A 16,223-nucleotide genomic window follows, 5' to 3' on the forward strand; every position below is an offset into this window, starting at 1 on the left:
CTCGAGCTACTACTTCGAGACGCTACAATACCGAGATCCACGACAGCGCGGAGATAGCAACCCCCGCTGGGAGTCGTGGGCGCGGTGCCTCGAGGAGAGAGAGCTGGAGTGCGAACGGCGACAGCGCTCGTGTCGGGAGTGGCTACGGTAGCTCCGGCGAGAAGGGGAGTGCCTACAGCGCCTATGCCTGTCCCGTTGATACTCTCTGCTCGGCGTGGAATGGTGCCTGGAACTCCGATCCGATGGCAGAATGCTAAGGGAAAACCTTCTGGCACCAGTGCACATGGCGAGCACGCACACTACTGTGGAATACACATGAGCAAGCACTCAAAAGAAGAACTTGATGTTGAGCCTCTAGCATTATATCTTTTCCGAAGAAGTGAGGTTTTTACTCACGAAAGCTTATGCCCAAATAAATCTGTTAGTCTTTAAGGTGCCACCAGACTCCTTGATCTTTTAGGAACTGTCAGCCCCCTTTGACATCTTTTCTTCCCAATTGGCCTCTCCTTGGGACCTTGCCTATTATTTCTATGAGTTGTTGAAATCTGCCTTTCTGAAGTCCAGTGTCTTTGTTTTACTGTTCTCATGTCCTCTTTTCCTTAGGATCTTGAATTCTATCAGACCATGATCACTTCCTCCCAAGCTCCTGCCCACCTTCAGGTTCGCAACTAATTCATCCATGTTGGGCAAAACCAGATCCAAAATGGATGATCCCTAGTTGTTTCCTCAAAGTTGATTCCTTTCTGAATCAGAAAGTTGTCCACTACACATGCTAAGAACTTGCAGGACATATTATGTTTTGCTGTGTTAAAACCCCCCATTAATACTAGCTCATGTGTGTTAGCTAATCTTGTTACCTGCTTGTAGAATGCCTCATCCACTTCCACTTCTTGATTTGGCGGTCTATAATAGATCCCGACCGTAACACCACTACTATTCTTTTTCCTTTTATCCTCAACCAGATACTCTCAGTAGGCCTGCCACTCACTTCCTCTTGGACCTTGGTGGAAGTGTTTACATCCTTGACGTACAGCACAATGCTGCTTCCTTTTCCCCCCATACCTATTGTTCCAGAACAAGCTATATACTTCATGGAAGCTATGTGGCTTAACAGGGTCTCGCACCCATCTGCCTTAAGTAGCCAATCATCCAAATAAGAGTAAATGAAAATACCCTACTTCCTCAGATATGCCACTACAAAGAGAGGCACTTTGTAAAACACTCTGGGTGCCATGGAAAGGCCAAATGGAAGCACCTTGTACTGGAAATGGTGCCCAGCCCCCATGAAACGGCAGTAAGTTTGATGTTGTCAAGGAATTGCGATAAGGAAATAAGCATCCTTTAGATCGAAAGTTGCAAACTAGCCCATAACCAATATTGAGGGGATTACTGATGCCAGGATTAGCATACAGAACTGGAATTTCCAGATGTATGTGTTCAGTTCCCTTAAATGTAATATGGTCTGCACCCCCACCCTTAGCCTTCTTTTGCACCAAAAAGTATTGGAAGTAAAACCACTGACCCTTCAGGCTAGCAGGAACATATGACTGCTCCTCTCAGAAGCAACTTCTCCACTTCTGTGTGAGGATTCACCTCAGAGTAGTACCTGAAGAAGGACAGGTGGGGGGACTTGGAGGGAGAGTATTTTGAATTGAATGGTGTAGCCCCGTTCCACTAAGACCCATTGATCTGATGTGATCTGCCTCCAGTTGTCAATGACCTAGCCTGTCCCCAAAGGATGTTTTTTGGCTGATTCTAGACTCTCAGGTGCCTTGTCCAAACTGAGGCTTGGTGTTCCAGGAAGAGAATACTGATGAGGAAGCAGATTATTTGGGTTTGGTGCCTTGATGAAAGACCACTTTTTGTGATGACTATGAAGTTGCAGGTTGCTGGAACTGCTGGGGGCTTTAACTTGAAGAAAAATAGGGTGTTGAAAGTTGGGGGTAGTATTGCCTTTGGTATCAGGAGGAGTGTCTTGTTCAGGTGGTTGGAATCAACTTGAGAATGAGCTGTCGATCTTGTGTCCTTCAGCTTTTCCAATACATCATCAGTCCTTTCACTGACAAGACCATCCCCTTCAAAGGGTGCTTCTCCAGATGATTTCTAGTGTCCATGGCCAGAGAAGAGGATCAAACCCATCCATGCCTCCTGACAGTCACAGCTGAAGCCAACACCCTGGCAGCCGAGTCTGAGGCATTGAAGAAGCCCTAAGGGAATGCTTGGCTACATTCTGAGCCTCCATTAAGATGGAGTTTGGCAATCTTCTCCTATAGTCAGCTAAATCTTGGAGAAACGTCATCTTTTCCCACAGATAGTATTGATAATGGGCCATGACTAAGGCTACAATTTAATCATGGGTCTTTTTAGTAAAACTCATGGACTGGTCACAGCAAGAAATAAAAAATTACAGCCTGTGACCTGTCCATGACTTATACCATAAATACCCCTGATTGAATCTTAGAGGGGGAGGCGCTGCTGGGGGGAGTCTTGGGGGGGGGCACTGCTGGCAGGGTCCAGGGGTCCAGCGGTCCAGCAGCTGCCAGAGGGGGAGCCTTGGAGGGGGCCCCCCAGAGGGACCAGTGGTTGCATCGGCTGCAGTTGGGAGCCAACAAGCTCCGGCAGCTCTGGCTGCCCCCGGGACCACTGTTCAGGTGGTCCCCAGGGCCAGCTACATCAGCTGCTGCTCAGGCAATCCCCGGGGCTGCCAGAGTAGTGGCTGGTGTGGCTGGCCCCAGAGCCGCCCGAGCAGCTGACTCCAGGGTGGCCACACTGGCCACTGCAGAAGTTATGGAGGTCACAGGAAGTCACGGAATCCGTGACCACCATGACAAACACAGAGCCCTAGCCCTGACTGCCTGGAAATTTGCCAACTGGCTCTTGAAAGACGATGGAAGACCTTTCTCCTCAATGACTCTGACACATATGGCCAGAAAGGGTTAAACATCCTGCAAAATAATAACCCTCAAAAGACATGTGGAGGGATGTTTGTGTATTTACATATCTATGAGTAGGGTCGACAATGTAATCAACAGTCCCTGTCTATGCTGTATTCTGATAGTTCAGAGATCAAAAGAATATCCTAGCATTTAAATGAATTGTAAACACAGGATATCTTGGTATTCATCTCTCTTTGAAATGTGCTGTGAATGGTGGAGGAAGAGGCAAATTGCCTTATGTTAATTCTATAGGTAAGTACCGGTGAGGGACCTCCTTCAAAGTCATCCTAATTACTTTTTGTTCCCAGAGGAACTCCCAACTTGTCAAAGAGGACATGAAATTGTATAAAATATACTTGGGTCCTGATCCTGTCATCTCATATCTGCTTAGGCTTCATCAGGGGAAGTTTGAGTCACAAGACTGAGGTCCCAGTTATGCTGGTACACCCTGAATATGATATTTGGACATTGGACTATAACCCATGAACTATTTCTAAAAGAACTTTTTGCAATCCTTGAGGGGGCCACATAGGGATCTGGGGCAAAATCAGTACTTGGTCCTGCTAGTGAAGGCAGGGGGCTGGACTCGATGACCTTTCAAGGTCCCTTCCAGTTCTAGGAGATGGGATATCTCCATTAATTTTAAAAAATTAATTTATTTAAAAAACTAAATCATCCCAGGCAGGCCTTTGTCAAGCCTGACCTTAAAAACCTCTAAGGAAGGAGATTCCACCACCTCCCTAGGTAACCCATTCCAGTGCTTCACCACCCTCCTAGTGAAAAAGTTTTTCCTAATATCCAACCTAAACCTCCCCCACTGCAACTTGAGACCGTTACTCCTTGTTCTGTCATCTGCTACCACTGAGAACAGTCTAGATCCAGGCTCTTTGGAACCCCCTTTCAGGTAGTTGAAAGCAGCTGTCAAATCCCCCCTCATTCTTTTCTTCTGCAGACTAAACAATCCCAGTTCCCTCAGCCTATCCTCATAAGTCATGTGTTCCAGCCCCCTAATAATTTTTGTTGCTCTCCGCAGGACTCTTTCCAATTTTTCCACATCCTTCTTGTAGTATGGGGCCCAAAACTGGACACAGTACTCCAGATGAGGCCTCACCAATGTTGAATAGAGGGAAACAATCATGTCCCTTGATCTGCCGGCAATGCCCCTACTTATACAGCCCAAATGCCATTAACCTTCTTGACAACAAGGGCACAATGTTGACTCATATCCAGCTTCTCGTCCACTGTAACCCCTAGATCCTTTTCTGCAGAACTGCTGCCTAGCCATTCGGTCCCTAGTCTGTAGCAGTGCATGGGATTCTTCCGTCCTAAGTGCAGGTATCTGCACTTGTCCTTGTTGAACCTCATCAGGTTTCTTTTGGCCCAATCCTCTAATTTGGCTAGGTCCCTCAGTATCCTATCCCTACCCTCCAACGTATCTACCACTCCTCCCAGTTTAGTGTCATCTGCAAACTTGCTGAGAGTGCAGTCCACGCCATCCTCCAGATCATTAATGAAGATATTGAACAAAACCGGCCCCAGGACCAAACCTTGGGGCACTCTGCTTGAAACCGGTTGCCAACTAGACATGGAGCCATTAATCACTACCCCCATTGAGCCTAACGATCTAGCCAGCTTTCTATCCACCTTACAGTCCATTCATCCAGCCCATACGACTTTAACTTGCCGGCAAGAATACTGTGGGAGACCGTATCAAAAGCTTTGCTAAAGTCAAGGAATAACACATCCACTGCTTTCCCCTCATCCACAGAGCCAGTTATCTCCTCATAGAAAGCAATTAGGTTAGTCAGGCATGACTTGCCCTTGGTGAATCCATGCTGACTGTTCCTGATCATTTTCCTCTCCTCTAAGTGCTTCAGAATTGATTCCTTGCGGACCTGCTCCATGATTTTTCCAGGGACTGAGGTGAGGCTTTCTGGCCTGTAGCTCCCTGGATCCGTCTTCCCTTTTTTAAAGATGGGCACTACATTAGCTTTTTTCCAGTCATTCGGGACCTCCCCTGATCGCCATGAGTTTTCCAAAGATAATGGCCAATGGCTCTGCAATCACATCCACCAACTCCGTTAGCACCCTCGGATGCAGCGCATCCTGCCCCATGGATTTGTGCTCATCCAGCTTTTCTAAATAGTCCCGAACCACTTCTTTCTCCACAAAGGGCTGGTGACCTTCTCCCCATGCTGTGCTGCCCAGTGCAGCGGTCTGGGAGCTGACCTTGTTCGTGAAGACAGAGGCAAAAAAGCATTGAGTACATTAGCTTTTTCCACATCCTCTGTCACTAGGTTGCCTCCCTCATTCAGTAAGGGGCCCACGCTTTCCTTGACTTTCTTCTTGTTGCTAACATACCTGAAGACACCCTTCTGGTTTCTCTTAACATCTCTTGCTAGCTGGAACTCCAAGTGTGATTTGGCCTTCCTGATTTCACTCCTGCACGCCTGAGCAATATTTTTATACTCCTCCCTGGTCATTTGTCCAATCTTCCAGTTCTTGTAAGCTTCTTTTTTGTGTTTTAAGATCAGCAAGGATTTCACTGTTAAGCCAAGCTGGTCGCCTGCCATATTTACTATTCTTTCTACACATTGGGATGGTTTGTTCCTGCAACCTTAATGATTCTTTAAAATCGAGCCAGCTCTCCTGGACTCTTTTCCCCTTCATGTTACTCTCCCAGGGGATCCTGTCCATCTGTTCCCTGAGGGAGTCAAAGTCTGCTTTTCTGAAATCTAGGGTCCGTATTCTGCTGCTCTCCTTTCTTCCTTGTGTCAGGATCCTGAACTCGACCATCTCATGGTCACTGCCTCCCAGGTTCCAATCCACTTTTGCTTCCCCTACTAATTCTTCCCTGTTTGTGAGCAGCAGGTCAAGAAAAGCTCTGCCCCTAGTTGGTTCCTCCAGCACTTGCACCAGGAAATTGTCCCCTACACTTTCCAAAAACTTCCTGGATTGTCTGTGCACGGCTGTGTTGCTCTCCCAGCAGATATCAGGGTGATTGCCGTCTCCCATGAGAACCAGGGCCTGCGATCTAGTAACTTCTGTTAGTTGCGGAAAGAAAGCCCCCTCCACCTCACCACCCTGGTCTGGTGGTCTATTGCAGACTCCCACCATGACATCACCCTTGTTGCTTACACTTCTAAACTTAATCCAGAGACTCTCAGGTTTTTCTGCAGTTTCATACTGGAGCGCTGAGCAGTCATAGTGCTCTCTTACATATAATGCAACTCCCCCACCTTTTCTGCCCTGCCTGTCCTTCCTGAACAGTTTATATCCATCCATGACAGCACTCCAGTCATGTGAGTTATCCCACCAGGTCTCTGTTATTCCAATTACATCACAGTTCCTTGACTGTGCCAGAACTTCCAATTCCCCCTGCTTGTTTCCCAGGCTTCTTGCATTTGCATATAGGCACTTAATGTATCTTAATCTCGACCATTGTCCCGTTTTCGCAGTATGAGACAAGGAGTCCTCCCCTCTTGCGCTCTCCTGCTCATGCTTCCTCCCGGTATCCCATTTCCCCACTTACCTCAGGGCTTTGGTCTCCTTCCCAGTGAACCTAGTTTAAAGCCCTCCTCACTAGGTTAGCCAGCCTGCTTGCGAAGATGCTCTGCTATGAATCTGAACCTTAAAAACTGAACTCATGTCCGTATGTATATTGATCTTTTAACCATACTCTCTCTCTCTCTCTCATTTTTTAATAAATTTTAGTTTAGTTAATAAGAATTGGCTGTAGCATGTATTTGGGCAAAATCTGGAATATTCAATAACCTGGGAGGTCTTGCGTCTGATGAAGTGGGCATTCACCCATGAAAGCTTATGCTCCAATACTTCTGTTAGTCTTAAAGGTGCCACAGGACCCTCTGTTGCTGGGAGATAATGTGTCCAATCCTTTGGGATTGGTAGAACCTTTTCTTTTATATGATGAAATAAGATTTTCAGAAATCATCATATTTGACTTAGGTACCTGGATGGAGGCCTGAGGCTGGATCACTTTAAGGGAACTGTGTTGTTTGGACTTCTGAGGATCCAATAAGGTAATAAAGAAGCTGTTTTATGCTGGCTTGGTGAATCTAAATATTAGAATATCCACTGGCTTTATGGGGATTGCCTGCCCCATTCTTTGCAGGTCACCCTAATTGCAGGTCACACCCTCTTTATCAGGGTACGTCTACACTACCTGCCGGATTGGCAGGTACTGATCGATCTATCAGGGATCGATTTGTCGCGTCTAGTGTAGACGCGATAAAATTGATCCCCGATCGCTCTGCTGTCGACTCCGGAACACCACCACGGTGAGAGGTGGAAGCGGAGTTGATGGGGGAGTGGCAGTGGGCGACTTGCCGACGTCCTCACGGCCAGGTAAATCAACCTAAGATACGCCGCCTTCAGCTACGCTATTCACGTAGCTGAAGTTGCGTATCTTAAGTCAACCCTCCCCCGTGTAGACCTAGCCTCACTTAGCATGGAGTGTAATTGGCGTGACCTTGCCCTGTTGCTGGCAGCAGCCACTACTAGTGAGTTGGGCACAGAGTGGGCATGAAAGTATGAGAGGGTAGCTGGTAGCGCACGTAAGCCTTCTTGGAGATGGGTTCACAAGTGGCATTGGACCACAAAGATTTGGCCAGTTGCAACAACCCATCCAGGACAGGAAGTGATATTTTACTCTTGGCAGTGGCACCGAGTATGTCAAATATTGGGTGGGAAGTCTCTTCCGCTGGTACCATCAGGAGAGTCAAGGTGGCTACCATGTAATCCACCAGGTCTTGAAACTACATATGCCCATGGGGCTGCATAATTCTGCCTAAACTCAGATAGCAAGAAACAGTAGAGGCAGCAGACAGAACTGTTCCCAAAATTATAACTCCTGTCCCCCACAGCCAGTCCACTGTAGGATCTGTACATTTGAGGGAGGTGAGGAAGAGGCTAGTGCAAGCTCCATGGGACACTCATCAATATGAGGAAACAGAGAGGGAATTCCCATTGCACCAGGGATAAAGCATAATGAGAGTGGCTACTGTCTTGTGTTGCTCCCACAGTAGGTCATGCTCATGGCCTGCAGCTCTGGAACCTCAGAGGTCAGTTCCTATAGCGACACTCACACCAAAACACCACTCGGCTTCACTCTGAAAAATAATCTTTATTGTACACAGGAGCATGTGCCCCAGGAAGCTGTAGGTGAGAGGTTCAGTCACTGGATTTCATAGAATCAAGGGGGGAATCCGGCAGGGCACGCTCTCTATAAATACTCATGGGGGAGCACAGGTATATGGCTTCAGTGTTCTGGACCTAGCCAGAGGCCCAGTTGCTTTAGGGACAGCAAAGGAACCAGTCCCTGTCTCTTCACAGGCTCAGTTCAGCAGCCCTGGAGACCTGGACTAAGAACAGCGCCAGGAGAATTAACTTTCCTCCATTAAACTGTGGGTGGGGGTAGCGAGGGTATTCTAAAACCAGGAAGGGAGAGGCACACCTTACAAAGTAGACAGCAGCACTAAGTGAGGGCTTATCTGATGGGTTCCACCCTCCTTTCTCAACTGGAGCAGTCATTGCTGTGTTCAGAATCCTCATCTCCAGGTACATTAGTATCTCATTATCTGTATGGAGCATGTTCAGGGCTCTGTAGAGAGCTCTGAACTTGGCCATCTACACAATTAATGGGAACAGGTCCAACTGCACTTAGAGTGTATGCCATAGGGTACATGCAGCCACCCCAGCAACACCAGTCACAGGCTTCTCCAGAAAGAAGTCTCATGAAGTGGGGGTGGGGGCAGAGGCCTTAGGAATCTTCCCCTCTCAACAGCGAGGAGTTTGTCTGTGGGGTTCTTGTAGTCCATGGAGAGCTCAGACCCCTTGGAGCTATACCCTGTAGCACAAACTGTCCAGGTTTAGTCTTTTGAAAAGGAAACAGGGTACAGGAGCAGGACGTCTCTTCTCCCCTCCTGTCTTCAGCAAGAGCTGCACAAGCTTTATAATTAGTGCAATGATTAAATTAGAGATAAAAGGTCAAGTCCCCTATTCCCTTTCAATAATTAAATTACTGCCCTTCTCCTGCAGGGGCATAGTAGCAAATACTTACAAAAGCCCTTAGATGGAAGGTTCAGCATGTCTGCAAGCTGCAGTGACTGCCCTTCTCCTGCAGGGAACTCTACTGAGCTGAAACCCAAAAATTAGCCCCATTGAAAAAAAGTTATAAAACAGACCCTGATTGGTTTTACATAGTATCCCGTAAAAACTCCACAACTTCCCTTTCTTGTTTTTAATCATCACTAGAAGGGCCCAAGTGGGCAGGTTTAAGAGCTGGGGGATGAGGGGAGAAGGTGCTTCCTTCCCTTGCTCATGGACTGGTGCAATCTCTGCAATATGATGGTGCTATCTGTGAAAGGGAAGGAACACTGGAGATGGGGAGGGTGAGCCACCTCCCGCAAAGCCAGTGACTTGTGGACTAATGAGGGGCAAGTGGACAATGCCCCTTTCTAGGCTGGTACAGCCATTGACACCGGCTTGAGTGTAAGGATGACGAGATGCAATGGTGCCAGCTAACCTGCTGAAGGTACTGGGGAGCTGCAGCCACATGACAGCATTTTCTCTGCAACCTCCATCACAGATGATTAACAGCTGGAGTGGAGCCCTCTGCAGGTGGAAGCTGCAGATTACATCACTGCCTTCACTCATTCCCAGCCTGAGGAGCCTGACTCAGAAAAGATGACTGGGTAATACTTCGTGGGTGTGTGTGTGAAGGGTTGTCTTCTGGAAACAGACAGACCCCGACCTTCAGTCGCAGGAGCCACCCAGTTGGGCCAGAGCAAGCAGCTCAGGGGCGAGCACTGGAGATTGATGGGCTCAGTTGGCCCCCAGAGCTAGCTAGGTGAGTGGGCAGCTGGTGCGGGGCACTGGTGACAGCTGGCCCAAAAACCTGTCTGGCGCAGGAATGGGGTAAAGATCTGATGCTCAGGGAGAGACTGTTGGCCCTGCTCACAGGTGGCCTGTAAAGCACAGGAAGAGTAGGATGTGAAGCATGAACAAATACACAGTCACCAACAGTGGTAGGCGGGTCCGGGAACAGAAGAGAGCGCGCAGCTGCCGCCACAAACCAGAGTTGCTCCGAGTCTGAGGGGAAGAGTAAAGGAGAAACTAGTTAGTGCCAAGTATCAGAGGGGTAGCCGTGTTAGTCTGAATCTGTAAAAAGCAACAGAGAGTCCTGTGGCACCTTTAAGACTAAAAGAAGTATTGGGAGCATAAGCTTTTGTGGGTAAGAACCTCACTTCTTCAGATGCAAGCCTGGCTTGCCCACGAAAGCTTATACTCCCAATACTTCTTTTAGTCTTAAAGGTGCCACAGGACCCTCTGTTGCTTTTTACAGTTAGTGCCAGTAAGTGCTGGGCCCAGCCACCTGCACCGTATCAAAAGCTTTGCTGAAGTCAACATATATCACGGCTATATCTTGATCAATAGCATCAACAGATGATGATAATAAATGATGATGATAGCACTGCTGAAGACCTGAGGTGCTGGGAACCCCATCCTACCCCTTTGGCCAGGCAGTAGGGAACTGGCTTAAGACCATTAACCCATCCATAGCTGGCGGGCAGGATGCCAGCTTCTGCTGAATGGGTTGTTACGAGCATTGGCACTCAGTCATCAGTGCTCTGACAGCATTGGCCTCACTGGGCACTTCGGGTTCCCTGATTCACATTGGCGAGGCTTGAGAATCGGCATGGAATAGGCAGGGGTGGCCAACCTGTGGCTCCGGAGCCGCATGCGGCTCTTCAGAAGTTAACACGCAGCTCCTTGCATAGGCGCTGACTCTGGTGCTGGAGCTACAGGTGCCAACTTTCCACTGCTCAACCCCAGGCCCTGTCCCCACTCCACCCCTTACCCCAAGGCCCCCACCCCTTCCTGCCCCCTCCCCTGATGCACCCTTGCTCCTCCCCCCTCCATCCCAGAGCCTCCTGTACACTGCGAAACTGCTGATCGCAGAGGGCAGGGAGCACAGGGAGGGAGGGGGAGGTGCTGATCGGCAGGGCTGCTGGCAGGCAGGAGGTGCTGGCGTGGCCGCTGATGGATTACTGTGGCTCTTTGGCAATGTACATTGGTAAATTCTGGCTCCTTCTCAGGCTCAGGCTGGCCACCCATGGGATACAGTCTGGCTGATACTCTCCCAGCCATGAGCACAAGGCAGCATCCAGTCACCACAGCACTGCCGGCAGCTCTGATGACTCAGCTGCCGACTCTGACTGGGCTGCAGTTGCTCCAGTGGGTTTGACCTTTCCTCCTGGATCCTCCAGAGGGAACCACTGGGCTCCTCTGCCCAAGAACTCTCTCAACGGGGATTCAACACATATTGAGACAGCTTGGGCTTCTGCAAGGCCAGCACTCAACATGCAGCTGGCATACAGCTCTGCATCTCCAGTGGCATCTTAGCCAGACACTGGGAAGCAAATACAGGTGGCTTGGATGGGAATGAGCTAGCTGAGACTCCATCCAGAGAAGACAGGGGACTGGTAAAATAGCAGGATGGTCTCCAGAGATTTCCATTTGGGGATGCTTTTGTGTTCTTGTATGGCATTGTGGCCCTACATGCTCGGCAAGGTGACTGGGACCATCTCGGGTGCAAGCCCCGGTGACCTGTTTTAGTGATCTCTAGAACACACACTGCAGGAAATTGCTCACATGGGTCAACTAGAAGCCAGAGCCAGTGCAGAACATAGCTGTTGGCCTGCTGGGTGGTGCTAGCCATAAGCAGTGCATTACTCCAGCTCACAAACTGGCTTCCTAGCCACTTCTGAGTGTGGTTCAGTGTCTAAGGCCCATATGATTTCTGGCAACGTGCTACTACCACTGCAGCCATGATCAGGCAACATATAGAACTTAGTCCTGCCAGGAGTGCAGGGGACTGGACTAGATGACATCTCAAGGTCACTTCCAGTCCTACGATTCTATGACATTGCGTTTGCTCACGCTGAACCACTGGGTCATTCTCACTGAGTGACCCTTGACTCTGATACTCAGATTTTTGACCTTCTTGGCACAGAGTAAGGCACACCCTTTGGTGGGTGACGGGGAGGAGTCTAACTATTGCACTGTGTACATGAGACTAGGGACCATTTTACTGAGGCACATTTTACTGAGTCCATAAGCCCTCTCTGCACAATCAGCTGCTGCTTTCTTCTATTTAGAACTTTGGGCAAATATTACAAGGTCCTGAAAGGTGGGAGAAGCCCCTGATGCAGCCTTGGCCTCCAGGAGCCCAACCAGTTCCCAAGGTCACAGTTGCAAGAGCCATATGTGTAGCTGCAAATCCCGAATGATGCAGGGTGTGGAGACATCTTGAGCCATGCAGCTGGAGTGGTAGGTTCTAGAGGCTATGAACTATATCCAGTGCTGAGAATCAACATGGTTCCGTTCCCCATGTTCTGGCCACATTCCTCTGCAGCAGCAGTTGTTCACATGTCCTACATTATGAAGCTAGCTCCCTGGACACAGCCACTGCAGTAGTATTCTTACCTTGCCAAAGGAACTGTCCATGGGGTCAATCAGCAAGGAGTGTTCATGGGATGGAGACACATCAATGCTGGAACCCAGAGCAGATGCCCATTCACTTGACTCCAACCTGCAGAAGAGAGAGAAACGCTCATTAATTGCTAGAACACACAATGCAGCAAGCTGCTCGCATGGGTCACCTAGAAGCCAGAGCCAGTGCAGAACATGGCTGCTGGCCTGCTGGGCAGTGCTAGCCATAAACAGTGCATTACTCCAGCTCATGCACTGGCTTCCTAGCCACTTCTGGGTGTGGTTCAAGAGACTGGTGTTTAAGGGCTATATGACAAAAATTATTAAAGATCTAGAAAACATGACCTATGAGGAAAGATTGAAAAAAACTGCACTTGTTTAGTCTGGAGAAGAGAGGACAGAGGGGACACGATAACAGTTTTCAAGTACATAAAAGGTTGTTACAAGGAGGAGGGAGAAAAATTGTTCTCCTTAATCTCTGAGGACAGGACATGAAGCAATGGGTTTAAATTACAGCAAGGGAGGTTTAGCTTGGACATTAGGAAAAACTTTCAGTCAGGGTGCTTAAGCACTGGAATAAATTGCCTAGAGAAGTTATGAAATCTCTGTCATAGCAGATTTTTAAAAGCAGGTTAGACAAACACCTGTCAGGGACGATCTAGAGAATACTTAGTCCTGCCTTGAGTGCAGGGGCCTGGACTAGATGACCCACTGAGGTCCTGTCTAGTATTCTATGATTAATAGGTTTCAATGCCCTGACCAGTGCTCTGGACACACAATGAGATAATAGGAAACCACAAACAATAGGCCATGATGCCTACAAGGAATCGGTCAGTCAGTGAAGGCATGATTATGGCATCACTTGAGGAGAACTCATTTGTAAAAATTTGGTACTCCCTGGGAATCCAAATTACTTACCAGCTCCCTGTGTAAGGGCATGACCTTAGTTCCAGCCCTACTCCAACTCCCCATTGTTTGAGTCTTATTTCAAATTAACTTGAGAGTTCATTGGGGCAGGAGCCATGTCTGGCGGAGTGTCTGTGAAGCACCCAGCACAATGGGCCTGATCCTGAGCGGGGAATCTGGGCACTGCCATAATACAGTTAAGTTCTGGTGGCCAGGGCAGACTAATGGAGATTCCCTACAAATGGAAGAACTGTCCTAGATTTCAGACAGGGATTCTTTGCTCAGAGATGACTGGGAATGACTAGGAGGCTTCCTTTAAAACTGGGATTTTAAGGAAAAGTCACGACCAACTTTCAGCCTTTCCAATGTGGAGCCCGGATTTTGCAGTGATGGACGTTCTATAAAAAGCAGAGATGGACAGACAGCTAGAAACTTGGTGATGCACTAAGGTAACCGCTTGCTTGATTAGAAACACTCCACCTCCTGATGTGATCCTGTGCTGCTGAGAAAGCCTCCTCTGCAGCAAGACGCTGATCTCGTTCCTCCTGCAGCTGCTTTTCCAAATGCCTCAGGTCCTGCTTTGTGCTGCTGTGCAGCTGTTTGGCCTCTGATAACCTGGTAGAAAATAGGACACTGAAATGCCCAAAATGTCTCTCGCGAAACTTCTGCTTATATTGTAGTCACTGCTCTAGTACATGGAGATTCTCTCCCTTGTCTCCACAAACAGGTGGGTTTTATTTACTTACTGTGGGAATGCTGAGATGAGGAGGTGGGACTTGCACTGAGCCATGAAGGCTTTGTGGCCAATGCAGAAAAGGAGTTCCATAGCCCAGGGCTCCATCACCCACTCCTACCAGTAGTTCCATTATTCCCAAGGAGCACAGTTGTCATAATAGGTCTCAGTCCCAGAGGCAGCCCTGGTCCAGCTCATTGAGAGCCTTGAAGATTGAGACCAGGACCATAAATGTAACTCAGTATTTACTGATGAGCCAGTGTAGTGAATGGTTAGCTAAACTGACCCGCACTGGGCAACAGCAATTGCTACATTTTGCGGTCAGTGTCTGTGGTTTCATCTAAAGGAATAGTGAGTCACAACAACTGAGTGCACCTCAGAAATTCCAGAAGGTTCTAGGGTGCCACAGCAGGACTCAGACTTTTCCCTGCCCCACTGGGCAACTGCCAAGGTCCTGTGTCAGGATTTACACCCTTCCCTCTGTCCTCACCTCAGCTGTAATTCCTGCAGTTCTGGAGTGTAACACTCTCTTTGAAGTTCGTTCTTTTCCTGGGGGGCTCCTGGAGCAGCATCTGTCACAAGTGACCTCTGAAACAGAGTATATGTGTGGCAATGCATCAAGTGCTGGGCAGGGCAATCAGTGAAGCAATGGGAGAGCAGGATTAAGTCTCAAACAGAACAGAGTCCAGACCAGCTCCCATGTCACATAGTAAACAAAGTCTGCAGTTAGAATTGCCCTTCAATTCGCCTAGGCTGTCAAGAGGAATACACCACCTTCCCTCCATTACTCCGCCCCTTACCATGTCCTTGTCTGGGGATTGCAGCTCCTGCAGCTGCCTCTCCAGGGCCGTGCAGCGGTTCAGGACCTCACGGCAGTGCTGGTGGCTCTCACGGAGATTCTGGCTGCTGCCCCGCAGCTGAATAGAGAGGGCATTTTTCTCCTCAAAGATCTGAGAGAGCTGGGAAGAAGACCAAGCAAAGATGCTAAAACAGAACTTCTGAGAGAAGCTGCTCCCCTTGGCATCCACAGCAAAAGAGCTTTATTAGGAAGGTAGCGATTACCAGACTCAATCAGACCCAAATTCATGTAGTCCAGGATCCATCCCTGATAGTGGCCAGTACCTGATGCTTCAGAGGAAGGTGCAAGAACCTCACAATAGCAGATGAGGAATAATCTGCCCCCAGATTAGGTCTCATCCTGATCTTCAATAGTTAGAGTTTGGCTTTAGCACTGAAGCAGGAGGTTTAATATCCCTTCTAAAATTTATGTTAGCAATAACTCTTATAATGTTAGATATTCTTATCAACATAAATGTGCAAATCCCTCTTTGAATCCTGCTAATTTCTTGGGCTCAGTGACTTCCATATTACTTTATATGGGAATGAGATCGCTTCTTACAACCCGTAACGCTGCAGAAGGCAGGCAGAGGGCACTAAAGATCAATGACCTAAGTTGATAGAAATTGACCGACTTGTGGCCTGTTTTCCTTATATAATCTACCTCCCTGCTCTTGGCTCTCAACGAGGCATTTGAGAGTAAGGAGCAGCAGCAGAAGGGAACTGGTGTGGGGAAGGTCTTTCTGCTGGAGAGAAGATGGGTCAGACTGGGTGGTGAGAGAGAGAGGACTGCGGAGATTTAAAAAAACAAAAACTCAGCAATGAGGCAAGTGATAAGGGGGCTATGGTCAAGATAAAAGTCATGACATTTATTTCACTGAACTAGACTTCACGTAATCAGGATGGCTGTTTTATAAAGATGCCCCCCCCCCCGGAGCAGGCTTAGCCCTTATAGAATGGCGATGACTGCTGCTTTATTGGGACTACACTGGCACAGATCTTACTGAATGCTGAGGGGTTTAGGTGGTATTAAGTAGGCAGAATACGAAATGCCCAGCTCTAGGCTTAATACTGAATTTGCCAAGTAAAGTTTCTGGAAAAATTCAGTGAGGAGAATTTTATGTATGTCTGAGATTTGAATGTGTCCAGGATTCCTGGATCATTCAGTGCTCAGGGTGGATGGTGAATAAGGCATTGTTGTGTAGTAAATGAAACTATTGTCTGTTGGATAATTTGCTGCAGAAGCTGAAAGGTATGTAGTGACTAACACAGGGGACAGTACCAAAATGCACAGGAAC

General features: G+C 48.3%; 1 protein-coding gene across 1 annotated transcript in view; it reads right to left on the bottom strand.

The window, feature by feature from the left end:
• Nucleotides 1-8,059: 8,059 nt before the first annotated feature.
• Nucleotides 8,060-16,223, bottom strand: part of GOLGB1 (golgin B1) — a gene marked incomplete in the record, with an annotated part of 100,375 nt that continues 92,211 nt past the window's right edge. The window contains 5 exon segments of the mRNA XM_034763621.1: nucleotides 8,060-10,046; nucleotides 12,444-12,549; nucleotides 13,836-13,970; nucleotides 14,579-14,676; nucleotides 14,889-15,047. Of these exon segments, the coding sequence (XP_034619512.1) occupies nucleotides 9,912-10,046; nucleotides 12,444-12,549; nucleotides 13,836-13,970; nucleotides 14,579-14,676; nucleotides 14,889-15,047 (633 nt within the window).

Source organism: Trachemys scripta, chromosome 1 (assembly GCF_013100865.1).
Source record: "Trachemys scripta elegans isolate TJP31775 chromosome 1, CAS_Tse_1.0, whole genome shotgun sequence".
Taxonomy (NCBI): domain Eukaryota; kingdom Metazoa; phylum Chordata; order Testudines; family Emydidae; genus Trachemys; species Trachemys scripta.